Consider the following 17,994-nt stretch of genomic DNA (forward strand, 5'->3'; position numbering starts at 1 on the left):
CAGATTTGACATCAAGCTTTCCAGAAAAATCAAGAGTTGACGCAGCTTGGTGTTGAGAAACAAAATACTTTATACGATTTTTGTCACACATGCATTAGCACTCCCCATTACCTATAAACAGACAACAATGTTTATAATTCTTACCCTTTCCCGTTATCACTCACTCCATGTAACAAAACAGCTGTGCCCAAGTCATCGTCCAAATGCATTTAAAATGCTATTCAGCAGTGGCATTGCATAGCAATCACTGTCGCCACAGCAAAGTCTGCAGAGTCCCACAGAGCGCCGTGGATCACACTACCATCCTCAGACTATGTTTCCTAGAGCAGATCAAAGGCACTCAGATCATTGAATTAGCACATGAAGGTCCAACCTCTAGCAGGTGTTGGATGCTCGGCTGTGAGACTGAAAACCTGAAGTGGCCTCTTCATGTCAGCACAACATCCAACACCTGGTACATCTCTTATATCTTACATGGTTATCAGTTATACAAAAGCTGTTGAGAGCAATCAAACATAGAACATGTTCTTCAAGACGCTGACAAGAGCTCACATTTTGCTGGTATTTTTTTTTCCATTTAACATGGTTTCACATCAACGAGAAAAAACCCAATGGTTGTCAAACACAACACAACAATCGGCTGTAGAGATGTCGTGTACAGAGAGAAGGAAAGAGAAAGTCAATGAGCCAGTGATCTTTTCAGACTGCGGGGATATGTTAGAGGAGCAAGGATGGATCAAAATTCAAAAAACATGCAAGTCCATGTACACTGAGACCCAGTCTGCTGACTGGTCTCAAACAGAATATGACTCATTACAAGGTTTCACTCCTTCACCATGAGTTTGGATAGAGCACAGCACAGTATTTAGTCACAGACATGGTTTAGAAATCGATCAGGAGAAGAGCAGGTGACATTTCTCATGATGTGGCCTTTAGGATCACACTGTATTCTCAGTGATCGGACAAATGCTGTTCCTCATAAAGCCCGCCATCAGACCACTTCATTTTCACCTCCTGAATTAGACTTCTCCTACTGAACGAACTGACTTTTTGTTTGTACATTGTTCTCAGCAGGCATCCAGTCTGCTTCCACAGAACCTACAGAGAGGATCCTCTGGTCTTTATTGAGAATGTGAAGCAGCTGGATAAAAAGTTAGAGACCGAAGGTGAATGACTTAAGCATGATCCAACTCGTACCATGTATTTACAACATGTTGAGGAAGATGAAGAACAGTTGTTTTCCATCACACAGGCACACATTTCATGTAAATCTAACTCCACTGTTACGATCCTCCCATCATGGAGTTATCACTCTGAGGAAAGTTTGTGTGTGACCTCTTAGGAAAGGAAAGTCAGAGCATTAAATCCACGTTTACCTGAGAATCTGCTTCATAGCTCAAAACGTCTCAGGAAAAAGATGTGAAACAGTTTTTGCTGCATTTAGTGACAAAGTAAAGCCAAATTACTGAGATTCAAAGGTAAATAATGAGGTCAGTTTCTACTGAATCAAATTTGTGCCAGGTTTGAGTTGGACTAACTTCAACAAGTTCGGTAAATAAGCTTTTGTTGACCTTTTATTCTAATCCTATCTGGGAGAAAAGGGGGAAATGCAGGGAGATCTTCATGAGATGAAACCTTTGTTAAATCTGACTGATCTGTCAAAGATAAAATGAATAAAAACTTCATAAAATTCTGAGTCACCTGAGATGAAAACTTGGACATAGAATTTCAGAGGGCTGTGGAGTAAACTGTGGTGTGATAATGGTGATATGACAGCATGTAAAGTCATGTGACAGTAGTTCATGAGGCCCATTAAAGCTGTTCAGTCCCACTCTGTACCCTGTCTGGATCACATGTTGAACCTCGTTCTCGTGTTTCGTTGGAAGAACGTGATGAAGTCAGGACTAAGGATGACATCCCTCACAGTCAGTCTCTTCATGACTTAGTTTGTGCTCCTCAGCTTTTTTTCACAGTGGGTGTAATCCTGGTGTCCACTCGTGAAGGGACTCTGGTAGTAGTTCTCCTTTAATAAAAGTGGACGTGTGTGCATGTGTGTGTGCATGATAATTTAGTTTCTTCTGCCTGTCTGAGGGTGTGTGTTCAGAGCCATTGTATCAGTACTTGTAGCCAAGTTAGCCCTGCAGACCTGCTCTGAAGCCCCCGACAGGAGCACTGACTCAGATCTGTCTAAAGAGTAGATGTTCGGTGTCTCTCATACAGGCCTCGTCATATGTGCGGCCCCACAGGTCGGCCATATCCTAAACCTGACCCCTCTTCCAATGGCTCTGTGATGGGGTTCCTCAGTGCTTCTCTGGGTCCCAGTTTGGTAGTTTCTCCAGAACAGCCTTATGGTCCACGCCAATGGTGGCCACCAGTCCTCCTTTGTTCAGAGGCGTGTCACTGTAGTCAATGTCTTCTCCTTTGAGGGTTGTCATTTGGCCTCCTACAGTCATGGAGACAACAAGTCACTGGAATGCAACAACGCAACAACATAGTATATTTTATTTTGCTCAAAAGCTGACATGCAGCGGATGATGTCACGTGACTGAAAATCAAAAATACAACAGCAGAATAATACTGTTTTTGAAGAAGCTTGTTTATCTAGACGTTGGTTAGTCTTGTTGGAAAATGCATGCTGTTTTATTTATGTTGCTACACAGAACACTGATGCTGTGTATGTGTTTTAAAAGCTTGTTGTGGCACAAACAGACTCCAGGACTCCTTTGTCACACGTGCCATTAAACTGTATAACTCTTCACTTGGAGGGAGGAGGAGAGCAGGAGGATAGAGAAAGGGGGTGAAGTAGGACTGAACTGAGACGAACAAATCCTTGTTATACTATTGCACTACTCTTATTCATTCTTATTTCTCACTTATATTTATTAAGACTAGTGCTGTCAGGCGATTAAAAAAATTAATCTAATTAATTACAGGATTTGTAATTAATTTATCTAATTAATCACATTTTAATCTCATATCTGCTTAAGGTCCTAAAATAAAGAATTTTAATTCCAATACATTAAAATTACATTAAAAGACATTAAAAAACATTAAAAAAAATAAGGTGGGAGTATATACAACACATTTTAGGTACCCTGAGGCATAAGGAACACAGGGAAAAAGTTTTATGGTTCTATCTTTACAAAATCTACACATTCCTGCACTTAGATAAGCTGATTTGATTTGTTGGACAGTTTTTGCTTCAGTCACATTTTTACTCAATGTGGACTCAATTTTTTACTGAAATATGAACTTCTATACTTCTGTGACATCAGGAGAACCAGAGCTAAAGGCTAAAAACTGTGAGGAACTATGTACAAAACACTTAATTCAAGTCTTGGATCAAAGAAGAGTGAGGTATTTATAGTTTTACATGCTCTGAACACACAAACTGTTGCTCATTGGTGCAGAGCAGCCCCAAGCTGAAACATGACATCAGGAAATGGAAGGAAAATTTCAAAGAATTCTTTAGATTTAAATACTGGACAAATATCGATCATTCAGAGCTTGTTAAATGCAGTAAAGAGTGAAGAATTATCTGTTTTTTTTTACACAATTGAGCTAGAGCAAACGGTTGATTATCAGCCAATTTTCAAAAATGATGTGTGAATAAACAAGATGTGGACGGCAGTCTCTCAAAAATCACTCTCCTCCCCCTGGTTTAAAGCATGTTGCTGACGTCATGTGTGATACATTCAGGGAACGTTGGAAATTTGAGAATCTGACAAGAGCACCCCTTATTTACAGCTTTTGAATAGGACAAACGGTTTGTAAATGCCAGACATTTGAAAATAAGTGTGTCTTTGAACACCCTGCGGGTTTGGGATCCAGATGAATCTGCGTTAATTTTTATACCGCGTTAATTTGCGGTGTAATTAATTAATCTAATTAACACGTTAAAATGACAGCCCTAATTAAGACATAACTACTTACCTGAGTACTTACTTACTTTTGCTGTTAACTAACTAAAAAGCAATTTTTAAAAGAATCTATACTCTCTTTTCTGAGTGCTGGATTTTCGGGGCTTCATCAAATAATCCCATGTAGTTTTGGGAAAAGATTCAGGTCAAAGCAAACTGATTATGTCTTATTATGCAGAGTATTGAATTTATTTACTTTTCTGTTAAACTTAGTTTTTCTTTGTTAGCTTGGTTAATATTTAGCCATACTATCATCTTTTCACACATTTTCTGTGGAGAATGTAACTAAAGGCTCCTCCGCTCTGTGCTCTAAACTACGGAGCATGACAATAAGCTCCTAGCACCAGAGAGAATTGGAGGAGGGAACCACACAGTGGAATGTTATGGATGTTAAATTACCCAAAGCTTTCAGCAGCGCTGCACCGGCACAGATGTCCCATTTCTTGATGAAGGTGATATGGACGTAAATATCAGCCTGGTCTGGAGAGGCTCCTTCAATGACGGGCATCTCCAAAAGGGACAGAACCTTATAACCTGAGCAGGACAAAACGAGAGCAGGCCAGTGCAAGTGACACTGAGTGTTAGAATAATTCATCACTGAGATTAAGAACAGATCACCTTACTGCACTTTGATAAAGAGGGTATTCAGCTGCTCCTGTTTTCACTGCGGTTCCTCTGGGAAAACTTTCCTCCTTCATATGGTAAATCCAGGGTGACCAATGTGTATGCTGTCTATGATAGACATGTCTACAGGTTTGATCAGTGTCTTCAGCTGCACAGGTTAAATGACTGATTGATATGAAACCTTTAACAAAGTCAGCTGGAAAAAAATGACTTTAGCAGAGCTGCAAATGTTTAACTATTTTTTTTCCAGACCGCACCATTAGCAGCACAACAGCTGATGCTTCAGGTGGTTTTGTTTTTACAGCACTGAGCTCTGAAAATGTGAACTACACAGGTTTGAATAACAAAAAAACAGGCAATGCAAGAACACAAAACACTGTCCAGATCTCTTTAAAGGGGACATATCATGCTTGTTTCTCCTTTTCACTATGCCAGACTAGGATGCCTGTAAAGCATTTCTGCCCTCAGTACAAGTCATTTAGTTCCTTCATTTCCCCACAATAGCGTTCTCAATATCCTCATTTTAGGCCATTCTGAAGATCTCGTTGAAACGCTCCGTTTGGAGAATGACCTCCAGTAACCTCGCAACGTCACAGCCCTTTGTGCTCTGATTGGCCAGTTCTATCAGAGGGGCGGAGGGGGTAGAGCCAGGGGGCGGTTTTTGCAGCATGACAGTATTTACAAAATCGCCATACTGGATGATACGTCCTTTTGTATTGGACCCCGAGTCAGACCCAGACGGTTCTGCAGCTCAGGAGGAAGAAAATCCACCTGGACACAGATCACCTCAGGACGCTTCAGTGTGGTGAGTCAAACTGGCACTGCAACATGTATAGTTTATATGTTTATACTTGGCTCTTGGTGGGTGTATCCCTCAGTGGCGGTTGTGTGACTAACTGACATCACAGAGGAGGAGCTGCTTTATCAGATTACTCCAATAAAAAGAAAGGATCCTCGTGTCGTCACGACGGTCAAAATCTCGCAGCCAACTGGCAATGACCTATTTTCAGAGGCATCAAATCTCGTGAAATTTCAGGGGGTGAAAGGTCTTGTTTTCAAATTTATCATATTATATGTAAGTATTAAATCATGCATCAGCATGATATGTTACCTTTAAAGATCACGATGTCGATCGATGTTTCGACTTTCCATCGATGTGATTGGATCATTGCTTAACCAATCGATGTATCGATCTATATCAATGGATCATTACACCCCCAGCGAGAAGAAGAGGAGCAGCTGAGTATGAAGCCTGATGCTCCGCCACAGTTTGTGGACTGTCAGTGAAACCAATAATCGCTGCAGTCTCTTATCAGTGAAAAACACAAAATGATCCGTATTCTAAACACAAAATAACTTTGATGAAATCAGACGCAAACTACTCAGGAGCAATGTTGCTTATATCACCTGTGCAGGTAAATACAACATGTGAGTTATAACAGTCAGCTGACTCAAAGATGTTGTTTAATCAGTACAGTGGTAACTTGACTTAGGAGTGTCCCAACTAACAAGTTTTTCAAGATACGAGCCATCTCTTTTGTTGCTTTAATTTGAGACCTTAAATTCAGGTCAGAGTCACACAGCCAACACCACAGTACACGCCACATAATCCACCCAGCATCCTGTGTGTCACTTTCAGTAGTTAGCTCACACTGGAAGAATTAGCGTTGTCCTCTCATTTGTGCTTGAAGTTACTTGGCAAAACTTTCTGACTTTATTGAAGAGAAACACCAGAAAAAGTTGTTGCTGGGCGTGTGGTGACGCTGTTTGAGGGCACTTGCCAAACTGGTTAAGATACATTCTTAAAGGGAGGATGAAACAGAGCTCACTGAACAGGTGTTAAATGAAAACGCCTGAAAATGAAAAAAGGGCAAAAAATCAGCCAATAGGGTTCAGTTATTCAGTCCAGCCTTTCTCCTCCACCTCATCTACAAGTCGTCTGATCTCCAAGGTAAATGCTGGAAATTATACTTCATAAAACCAGTTTACTGCAGTACATTCTAATGTATCGTGATTTTAAAACTATATTCCTTATTTAACAGTTTTCTATGCAGAAACGTAACAAAAAATGTGGTTTGTTTTTGGGAGGTGTGGAACAGATTAATGGCATTTAAGTTCATTTAATTGGAGAAAACTAATTTGACATACGAGTAATCACAGCTAAGTAATAGCTCAGTCATGGAACGAAGTAAACTCATTTGTCAAGGCACCTCATCCTTTGAATTCAGTCTACTGTCATACATTTGTTTTATGGATACTGTGTGACTCCCAACTGTTGTTTACTTTTTGGGGGGTTGTGTTAACCAAAGGAAGATGAGCAAGCGCTCAGTGGAAGTTAATGGGAATCCAGACAAAGACTAAAGAGGAGAGTGTAAAAATTGTTGAGATGATGAATGATAGATGATATATTGCTTAAAAGGTCTGATCTCACACTTTCCCATCACTAAACTTTCAACTTTGGAGAGTTAGGATAAAAAACTGTTTCTAATCTTTAAATAAAAGCAGTTAGTGGCACACACACACACACACTTAGTGCCTATATTTAAATCGACTGATGTGTCTTTGTTAAAATGGCTTTGATTGTTTCAAAACAATGAAAATAAAGATCAATTCTTTTCCATTGGATGTAGTGTAGGCGTGCACATGCACGAGCAGCTGTACTGTGCTGAAGTGCAGCTTTTTCATGGATGCCAGGCTAAAGGAAGAGCAGTAGATGTACAGCTCTGAGGACTAACATTAGTCTACCAAACCAGACTTTGGGATTAATGAGGAAGGAACATAAAAAAAATGTTGCACATCTGTTGAGCTGGCAGCATAGTTTTCTTTAAAATGATACCTCTAAAGTATTCTCACTTCCTTCAAAAACACACAACTTCTCATTGTAACACATGTAAAAGGTTTATTGAGGAACAAAGAGCAAAAACTCACCTGCTCCACCTGCTTCTACGATTGTTGTGCTGTTTCCGAAAGCATCTAGAATAAAGTTTTTCACTTTTCCAGAGTGAGAGCGTGACACGATGACCTTTGGAGGGCTGATGCTGTAGGAGGGCCGAGGATGGACATTTGACCCCTGACCTACAACCCCCCAGGCTGAGAGAGGGACACAGAGGGGAGACAGAGGTTAAGAAGGGACAATGGTTGAATGCATATTATTCTTTCAACCTCTGTCAACTTCTCAGGTCACTGACTGCAAATATCTCTCCTCCCTCTGAGTCAGTGTGGGCCAAGTCTTGTGATGATAATTTGTGTGATGAGCTCATACAAGGTCTAACTTTAACATTAGTTCAGGTGTCTTTGAAGTTTTTCATTAAGTGCAAAACTGAAATTATTTTGAGCTTGATTAACACACAAACACGGATGTGGAAACACACGCACACACCTGTAAACCCAGTGAATGGCTGGTGGATCACCCCGATGACTGGTTTTCCATCTACAGCAATACACACCATGGTGGTCACGTACTTCACCAGATTCTCTGTGGAGAGGAGGGAGAGATGAGGGTTAAGTCATGATAATCAATAAATCAATTAACCGAACGATAAATAAAAACATCCTTGTTAAGTTTGCCAGCCTCAGTAAACTGACACGTGCATGTTTGTTTTCCTCCTCTCTTTCCACCAAAGAGGCTGAATGAGAAGATGGCTCACTACGTCTATCTTTCCTAACATCGGGGTGCATAGGTTTTATAGCAGATTTAGCCGATTTATAGCGGAGTGAGCATCTGTCAAAAATGCAATCTTTGGGGTGAAGACGGGGCTGCTCGCACGTACACACAGAGAGAGCTGAAGCAAGCGTCCTGAGGGGTAAGGAGGAAACACACGCTAATATGAGTGATGGCACAAAAGATACGGTTCTTAAGCCGCCTGCCACAGTCCCAGTGTGGGAATATTTTGTTTTTTATCAGAATGAACAAAGTGTGAGCTCATGAACACCAACGAGCTGATATGTCGCATTTGTTTGAAAATAGTGGCGACGAAGAAGAAGAAGGGGAGGAGCAGCGGAGCCTTGTTCTTTGACAATCCGCTCTTACTGAGGCTTTTGGTCTGCAAAGTAAATAGAAATAAAAGCACCAAATGGTGGGCGCTCAAAGACAGCTACATTACCAAAGAAAAGCAGCCCTTCAATACGGTTGAAAGCCAGAAATGTTCAAAATGTTTGACAGACAGTACGGATTGACTGGGAAAAAGTACATGTTACAAACAATTCAGGAACTGTATAAACTCCCTTTTATTTAAGCTATAGTTTTTATTGTAGGGTTTTTTTTTTGAGTTTCGTTTTTTCTTTAGAGACAGGCTCTATGTTTTAATGTTTTTGATTAGTATTAATTTTTTTCATTGACATGTATTTTTTTTCTAAAAGAGAGTCCATTTCATTTTCATTGTATTTTTTTTCTCTTTCTTGTTTGTTAAATTTATTATATTTTTTGTTTAATTTATTTTATTTAAAAGATCCTGACCTTTTAATTACAGTTAAATACTCTTAAGAAAATTGAAGTTTCTTGCTTTTGATATGGTGTACTCACTTTATTATCCCATTTATCATAATTACATCAATGAAAAAATGGGAAAAAAAAACAAAATAATATTGACAATAATATTGTTTATCTGCAATAATATTTTGGGAAGTTATCGTCTCGCAAAATTTGTTATCCTGACAGGCCTAGTTAAGGCAATAAGAGAATAATGTTTGAGGAGACACCGCCCTGAGGATGTGGGCAGAACAGACAGAGAAGGTCATGAACACTGTTTAATTTTAACTTTGCATGTTTAGGCTTATTAACCTTTATGCTCTGAACCAGAATAAATAAACTGTTCAAACGGTTTAATGGAAGCATTAAGCTCTGGTTCCTAGATATTAGGTAGATACAGGGTGTGTCAGGAAAGCTCTGACACACCCTGACAAAACAGCTGATGTGTGTGTTGTAGAGGTAAACATTATACGAGAAGAAAATTCAAACCCTTAAGTTGTCTTGTGATAATGGGCTACAAGTTCTGCAGACGTCACAGATAACAGTCCATCATGATAAACATCTGAGATAACCAGAGTTTTAAATCCAACATCAAATTCATCTAAAAGTAACTCTCACAGTTTGAAGGTGGACTTTGTCATCGGACCAGGCGGCGCCCGAGTGGCTACCTGTTGCAGCAGCTCTCTGTTGTTGTTTTTTGTCCATTTGTTTTGAGTCTGTCATTACTTTTCATGTCTCATTTGTTGAGCACTGACACAGAACTGGTTGTGCCTGCAGTGGTGTTTTCACTTTTTTTTGCTCCTGTGTGTGTCTGGAGATCCTATGTGTAACCATGGCTGCATTGTTTACATACATTTCACCTGTTAGCAGCCTGTAGCATGTTGATGCTAACAGGTGCTGGGGCTGGTGTTCCCTGTGAGCTAAAGAGAGGATGAGGACAACATGCTGGTGTTGTGGTGTGAGCTAAGAAGAGATGACATCAACCTGTCCTTCCAACCATTGTAATGGGGAATGCAAGAACCATCTCCAGTAAGATGGACGAGCTAGCTGGGCTGACCCAGCACCAGAGGGGATACCAGAGGACAGAGTAGCATCATGCATGCATACATGGCATGCATGGCTAACAGAGCTAACACAAAACACAAATGCCAAATTGGAAGGATTTCACCTGCTGTGAGCAGACAGGATCCAGGAGACAGAGACTGAACAGACTGCTGAAGAAGCTCAGTCCTGGACCCTGTGGAGGTGGAGGCTAGCTGACTGGAGAATGATGAACAAGCTGTCGTCCCTGATGGACATTTTTTTCTAGTTGACACATATTATCATCCTATTTATATATTCTTGAATGTTTTGCATTGGGTTTTTTTTGTTTTGCTGCTGTGACTCTTTTTCCTTTGGAGATCAATAAAGTTCATTCTATTCTACTCTATTCAAAAACAGATAAGTAAGTAAGACATGAGAAAAATCAACATAAATTAACTCTACTGACATAAGCCTGTTCTTTAAATGTAGAATGTCTTTAATTCAACTGCACCAAAACCTTCCTGGATGGGTTTAAATCTGCAACAGCCCAGACAGAAAGAGATGTGTGTACAATGTCACTGGTTTGGTGTGGACTGACAGCACCAAAAGGAGCTGAACTGAGATGCTCCCAGGTGAGTGAGATGAACTGGATAATGTTTCTGAAGTCAACGGTCTGTCAACAATGGCTAAACAAACATACAGTGTAAACAGTAAAGCTCCAGGAGTTTCTAAACAAACTCCTTCAAGCGCTCAGGTGAACACTTTGTGAACCGGTTAATCTTTTGAATTAAAAATATTTTAACTTCAGACACTTCAGAACAGGGAACATAAAGGTCCTTAAAGTCATTGTTTGTCTAAAGGTTGCCCACCTAACCTTTAGGAAACTTATTCGCCTGTTTTGAATTTGATGCCAACAAAAAGTAAAAAAATGCTAAAAAAGAAATGAGTGCACTTTTGGATGACTCATTTTCTTACTCTGAGAGTTGATCAGTGATTTCACTTCAACTGTTTGCAGATCAAGAGAAGCTGCTCATCAGATTTAAGAGATTTACTGACAACACTGAACCTGAGGCCCATCCACACCTGTGTACTCCTGTGTAGCATCCAGAGGGTCGATCCACACAGTGACACTCTCAGTGGGAACTTCCTTCCCGCCCTCAATCTTCTCCTGTATGTCAGCTGGGATGTCACGGCTCCAGGTGGCTGCATCAGCCACGTTGTCATGCTCTTCACTGTTCACCTGAGGGACAGGACATGAGAGCAGAGGTTTGAGACCTTTACCTGCACTATGGGCTTACTTTGAAGTTCAGACAGGCTGTGAGTGGATGACAGTGAGTCTTAGGATCTTTACTCCAAAATAAATGAAGCAAATGCAGAAATGATGGGACAGCCAATGCTTTCTTCCAGAACATCAAAACCCTAGCTCTGAGGTTCTCAGTTCCAGAGGATCAATGTTATCATCTAATTGTTCAATATGTATGACATCAGTTATTTGCTGAGTATAATACTGTGTGACCACAGACTGAAAATAATGCAAAGTGCAACCAATACAATATCCATTAAGAAACCAAGTTACACACACATTAAGTTCTGCCTTCCTTTAGAAGACATGGATGTGTATCTGAAGAGTTTATTCAGCACCAAAGCAAGAGCAGAGAGCAGTCTGAGGGCCTGTGGAATAAAACTGGCAGAACACAGGGTGTGCCCAGATGTTCCTTATAATAACATGTTTCTTCATCAGCTCTATGGTTAATGGTAGATGAGCTGTGTTTATATAGCACTGTCTCTAGTCTTCAGACAAAAGAGGCTTTGATCGAAATATCTGAGTGAACAAGCTCACTGCAAATCTAACAGTGACGCTGTAATGTCTGCCTACCTGAATGCAGGAATCTGTAATTAAATTAACCATTGTGTAAGCTTGTAAATGTTACCACCTCTTCTCTGATTGTTTGGAGGCTGTTTGGTTTCGCCCATCAGCTGCACCGTGTGTACATTTGTATGTGTGTGAATGCACATGGCATGTTTGTGTGGCCCCATGACTTTCAAGTGCTTAAAGGCAGAGTTACCAACATGATACCAACGAGCAGGAACATTGTACACTGTCACAGGTTTAACTTCACAGATGCACCTTGATATGTTCACAGTGCGATTCAAACCTTTGATTATATAGAAGTTCACAGGAGTCTCACATTTCTGCTGTCTATGCACTTTAATGGGGTGAGGTAAATTACATTTGTTTTTCAATTGGGAACAAAATGTAATTGACTTAACAATCCTGTTTTTTCAAAGTAAGAAATGCAACAGAAACTCTGAAGAATCTCTGTGTGTATCTTGATGACTAAACAAAGAGAAACAGTAACTCTGTTCTAATATTGCAAAAGTAAATCGTCAGATTAACAAGCGGTTTGCAGCAGCTAGTTGACAGTGTCAGAGGGTGTGTGGGTTTACCGTGATCTCAGGGAAAGTGTTTTTAATGAGGTTAAACATTTTTCTGTGTGACTGCAGGTCTCCAAGCGTCAGAGGCTCACTGGCTCCCTCCCTGGTCTTTCCTTTTGACTTCTCCTTCAGGTTGTTTTCCTCTCTAACAGTCTTCACCTAAGGGAGGAAAAAAATACTGTGATCACACAGACTTTAGAGAGCCCCACATGAACCTGAATATACACTCTAGGATTCTTTCAAAGAACAGTTAAAATAACATTAAGTAAAACTTATTTTTCACAAGTTGTATTTTTTAAGTGAAAATTTCACAGTGAGAGACTCAAAAACTTAACAATGACAGGCATCATAGTTTTAAACAATCAGTGTCTGCAATCAGTTTAAATGTGGTACATTCAATTCGCAAAAACAATTTAAGAATTAAAAAGTATTTGGTCAAACTAAAGAAAAATGTATTTACTGAGTCTTTAAAAACTGTCTCATTCTGCTTTCACTGTTTGGATGATGTGCTGGGGTTTGAAGAGTTGGTTTAACTTCAGGGTAACAGAAAAAATGAGAGGATGGATATGAGAAGATGTGTTTACATGTGGGTGATTGGGACTCCTCAGCTTGGTTCTATGAATTTATTCATGTAACGCCACAGTTCACAATGTTTCTATTTGCACGCCACATCAGCTGAGGATCTATACCGGCTGAAGAAAACAACAACAAAATAAAAGAATACTAAAAGGATGACTGTTGTTAGCTGAAATGCTTTACGTGCGTGTCGTGGAGGATGGAACTACAGAGTAAAAAATAGGGGTTCAATTTTATATAAAACAATCCTAACAGAAAGTTTTTGATCTGTTTTCCACGTCTTTGGTTAAGACCCCTGAGGTGACTAAGCCAGAATAAAAACAGGTTTTGCATATAGATCAGCTAAACTAAGTATCTCAGGCCTTTTTCTGTCTGGTCTGGTTTTTGACTAGCCTATTAGTGGATTGGGGGTCACAGGTTGAGAGTTTGGGAACTTCTTATAGTCTCTCCAGTAACTTTAGTCAAACAGAGTTTTCAGGGATGGGCATTTCCAGTAAAAATATTATTTGAGAGTCACTGCCAACAATTATCCAATTCACCCTTTGTCAAGCCACGCCCTCCTGTGGCTCTGTTGCTAGGTCAGACAACTGCGCGGGTGCCCACCCGTTTTCCCATCCGCTCCCATTGTACAGACCAGTTTTTATATCAGCTCGTATCGCGGTTTTGTGTACACGTGTGCACTCCATAACAACAACATCCCGTTGAGGAAAGTCTGAGTGCAGTACAGTTAATTTGCAAAACGTTTTCCAACCTGAAAACGATGGGTTTTTTTAGCTCAGCAGCATGGCAGCTCAAACAAGGGCTGCTTGCAGCCTTCCAACAACAGACCTACCTTTAGAAACCATCCGTAACTATTTTTATGTACACATTATGTACATGACATAACATTCACAGCTACTTCCATACATGCAAAATGCTACAAATCTATGAGAAAAAGAGAGAAACCTCATTCACTTTCTGTCGATCTAACTCCCGATGGAAGGATCACTGGTCAATACTGCAAATGTACTGCAGGGTGAGTAGCCTAACTTAATCCAATCATATTACATTATACAGCTCGTAATAGTTCATTCATTATTTATTCTACATACCCCAGAAACTATATTTATTCAAGCTAAAAATAATTAATCATTGATATATAGCTACATACCAGCAACTTTATTTATTCAATATCACATGCTAAAATTCACTTATCATGTCTTCTTTACAGGGCTGCTGGTTACTGTTCCCATGTTGCTGGATTAATGTATACAATAGACCTTCAGCATGATCAGTGTTTGTCCGACCGCATAAAAAAAACAGTGGGTGGCAACAGAAAAGGATTTTTCTGATTGGTCAGTCTGGGACCAATCAGAAGGTTGACAAAGGGTGAATTACTCAAACAGTAGCCCACTCCCTAAATAGCCACACAGAGCTACAGATCCATTTTATTATTGAGTAAAGTTGATGCAGGCTGGTTTGATAAGGATATTATCTACACAAACAGTGGAGGCCAAATTTGTTAAAACGTGCAGACAGTCACTCTGGACTCCACAAATATCAGATGAAGTTAAGTTCTGTTTTTATCTACTTTGGAATTTAACAGCAGCATGGCTCTAGCATAGAATCAATGTATTTCCCGAGAGCTTCAACACTAATGTCTAAAGAGATCGCTTATCCCATGTCTTCTTCAACTCAAGCCAAAACCTATCCTTTGAATTTTCAATGAATCTGTCCAGTTCATTTTACAACTCAACCAAATCTGCTGGATTGGGTTGGAGTCTGGACTCAAGGAGGCCAGTCCATCATTTTCAGTTTTTTTATTTAATAAGGAAAATGACCTAAATTTCCTTACGACGGTTTTTCTCTTTGGTATTTGGAGCATCATGATGACTTTGTAGACATTTTATTCCTTTTATGGGTATTTAAATGGACGATTTTGATCAAAAAACAACTGAAACCTCTGGAATGTGCCAAATGTTGTAATAGTTTTGGCTACCACTGTATATTTTCTAGTTTTACATGACAAAGTTTGATCCTGAACTAACTTTTGTTTACTTTTCTGGAGAAATTTGTCCCAGAGTTCTTCAGTAAAAAAGGTCCATTTTCCACCATCTGCACCTCATGTTTTAAGTCTTTATTAATTTAATCCCAAAAAGTGAGCAGCTTTCAGATACTCTACAACCACCATATACCAGTTTTACATTCATCATTAAATGAAAATTAATTTGGAAAATCAAACTAATCTCTAGTGATTTTAAGCAGGTGGCCAAAGTGAAGAACTGTTTCAACATTGGTCTGCTGATGACTATATTTCACCTCTTTTCCACCGAGTACTGCAGCTTCCACTGAGACAGCCAGCAGCTCCCTCAGGTCCACTGATTTCCTTTGTCTGCAGAGAAAAAAAGGACAAACTAATTTACGTTTGGCATACATAGGCCTGTCACGATAATCAACAAATCAGTTGACCGAACGATAAATAAAAATGTCCTTGGTAAGTTTGCCAGCCTCCATAAACTGACACCTGCATGCATGTTTGTTTTCCTCCTCTCTTTCGTCCAAAGAGGCTGAATGAGAAGATGGCTCACTACGTCTATCTTTCCTAACATCAGGGTGCATAGGTTCTATAGTGGATTTAGCAGATTTATAGCGGAGTGAGCATCTGTCAAAAATGTGATCTTTGGGGTGAAGACGGGGCTGCTCGCGCGTACACACGGAGAGAGCTGAAGCGAGCGTCCTGAGGGGTAAGGAGGAAACACACACTAATATGAGTGATGGCACGAAAGATCTGGTTCTTAACCCGCCTGCCACAGTCCCAGTGTGGGAATATTTTGTTTTTTATCAGAATGAACAAAGTGTGAGCTCATGAACACCAACGAGCTGATATGTCGCATTTGTTTGAAAATAGTGGCGATGAAGAAGAAGAAGGAGGTGCAGCGGAGCCTTGTTCTTTGACAATCTGCTCTTACTGAGGCTTTTGGTCTGCAAAGTAAATAGAAATAAAAGCACCAAATGGTGGGCGCTCAAAGACAGCTACATTGCCAAAGAAATGCAGCCCTTCAATATGGTCGAAAGCATTTAGAGACAGGGTCTATGTTTTATGGTTTTTGATTAGTATTAATTATTTTCATTGACATGTGTTTTTTTTTTCTAAAAGAGAGTCCATTTGATTTTCATTGTATTTTTTTCTCTTTCTTGTTTGTTAAATTTATTATATTTTTTTGTTTAATTTATTTTATTTCAAAAATCCTGACCTTTTAATTACAGTTAAATACTCTTAAGAAAATTAAAGTTTCTTGCTTTTGATATGGTGTTCTCACTTTATTTTCCCATTTATCATAATTACATCAATAAAAAATGAAAATATATATATATATATATTGACAATAATATCGTTGATCGGCAATAATATTTTGGGAAGTTATCGTCTAGCAAAATGTGTTATCGTGACAGGACTAGGCATACACAAGTAGAAAAAGACAGAGGTGTTAACTACCTTCACAACTCCTCTGATGAACTATATCAGGTCCATACACTCTGAGTTAGTGTTGACATATTTCACCAGCTAGACTTCATGAATTTAACTCATTTCAGTGTGCTCGTATAACCTTTAATCAAGATACTGGCATGTTGAGAAAACTAAACAGGGTCAGGTATTCCCCATTGGCCTGTGGAAATCTGAACACTTCCCCACTGCTGAGCTACATAAGCTTGTATTTAATGAATGGTAGTGACTACATGAAAAATAGCATCATATATGTGTGGGGTTTTGATAACTACAGATGTCACTTCCTCAACAGCTTCTTTAACACTGACACAAACAGATGGTGGTGAACCAAACATAAGCAGTGAGAGCAGGACTGACATAGCTGTACAAACATGACACATATATGTCAGGTTACACAATGAATGGTTATGAGAGACAGAGTGACCTGAAAGTGGCAGAAGAGTCTGATCTGAAGGCAGCGAGCCGGCTGGAGATGACTCCGGCATACAGGTGGTAGATGACACCGGCCCCGAGGAGGCAGAACACCGCAACACCCAGTGGGGATAGCCGGATACCCATCGGAGCCATTTCGATCAAAAATTCCTTTTGAGTATTTGTTGGATGAGAGGAAAAACCGCCGAGCTATAGCTCAAAGTACATGCGTAGTGGAACGTTAGCTGACGTGGCTGTCAGCGCTCACACACAGCCCCGATAGACACGGTAACCAGCTGCTTCATAACATCAGTCGGCTCTTAGATTAATATTTCGACTGTCATCAAGACAAACGAGATAGATGCTGGAAAACTGGAGCAGCCAGAGAACGACGCAAAGCTAATTTATTTCTCTCAGCAAGCTGTCGCAGCATCAAGCGACGCCTTCAGGGCGAAATCCACCGAATAACCGACGATCGATTCTGACGGTAGAGGCATCCTGACAGCCGGATACTCTGTCTGTAGCTCTGGGTGTCGCTGTTAACTCGTTGGAGAAAGCCAAATGTTGTCTGGTGTCGAAGGAGCAGAGGAACAATCGCATCCTTGTTCAGTCATTTCTCCTCTCTAACAAACACAGCAGGGTCACAGGAGGCTCGCTTCACTGCCGGGTTAGCACTGCCTACGTCATCGCTTGTGATTGGCTGTTTCTGTGTCCCAGAGTCTTTCTACCGGAAATCTTATAGGAGCCCGTTTCCGTTAATTAAAAAAACAACGAAAAGTTTTATTAAAAAGATGATTAAAAAACGAGATACAATATAATAAAAACATAGATAACAATTGGCATGTAAACATAATGAGATACTAAGTAATTATTAATCATCTCGTAATTATAAATCAGTTTTCTTATAGTTATAACTTATTTATTTGTCATTTTAATGACCCACTAATTTTTTTTTTTTTATGTTTTTTTCGCATGGCGAAAAAGGTCCTTCCATGAAATTGAATTTTATTATTATTATTATTCATTATTTTATTATGTTATTTATTTTT

The 17,994-nt window shown here is 39.8% G+C and overlaps 1 protein-coding gene across 1 annotated transcript; it reads right to left on the minus strand.

Annotated features, from left to right (window-relative positions):
* Window positions 1-41: 41 nt before the first annotated feature.
* On the minus strand, window positions 42-17,629 carry bpnt2 (3'(2'), 5'-bisphosphate nucleotidase 2). Its single transcript, XM_074689263.1, has 8 exons — window positions 16,959-17,629; window positions 15,346-15,418; window positions 12,484-12,630; window positions 11,119-11,275; window positions 7,924-8,019; window positions 7,473-7,634; window positions 4,320-4,454; window positions 42-2,443 (listed from the first exon to the last, which is right to left on the minus strand). The coding sequence occupies exons 1-8, from the start codon at window positions 17,099-17,101 to the stop codon at window positions 2,301-2,303; spliced, it is 1,056 nt and encodes a 351-aa protein (XP_074545364.1). The 5' UTR covers window positions 17,102-17,629; the 3' UTR covers window positions 42-2,300.
* Between the last annotated feature and the right edge of the window lie 365 nt (window positions 17,630-17,994).

The sequence above is a fragment of the Halichoeres trimaculatus genome, unplaced genomic scaffold (genome assembly GCF_033239565.1).
Source record: "Halichoeres trimaculatus isolate MK-OKI-2021-1 unplaced genomic scaffold, fHalTri1.1 fHalTri1_scaffold_15, whole genome shotgun sequence".
Classification (NCBI taxonomy): Eukaryota; Metazoa; Chordata; class Actinopteri; order Labriformes; family Labridae; genus Halichoeres; species Halichoeres trimaculatus.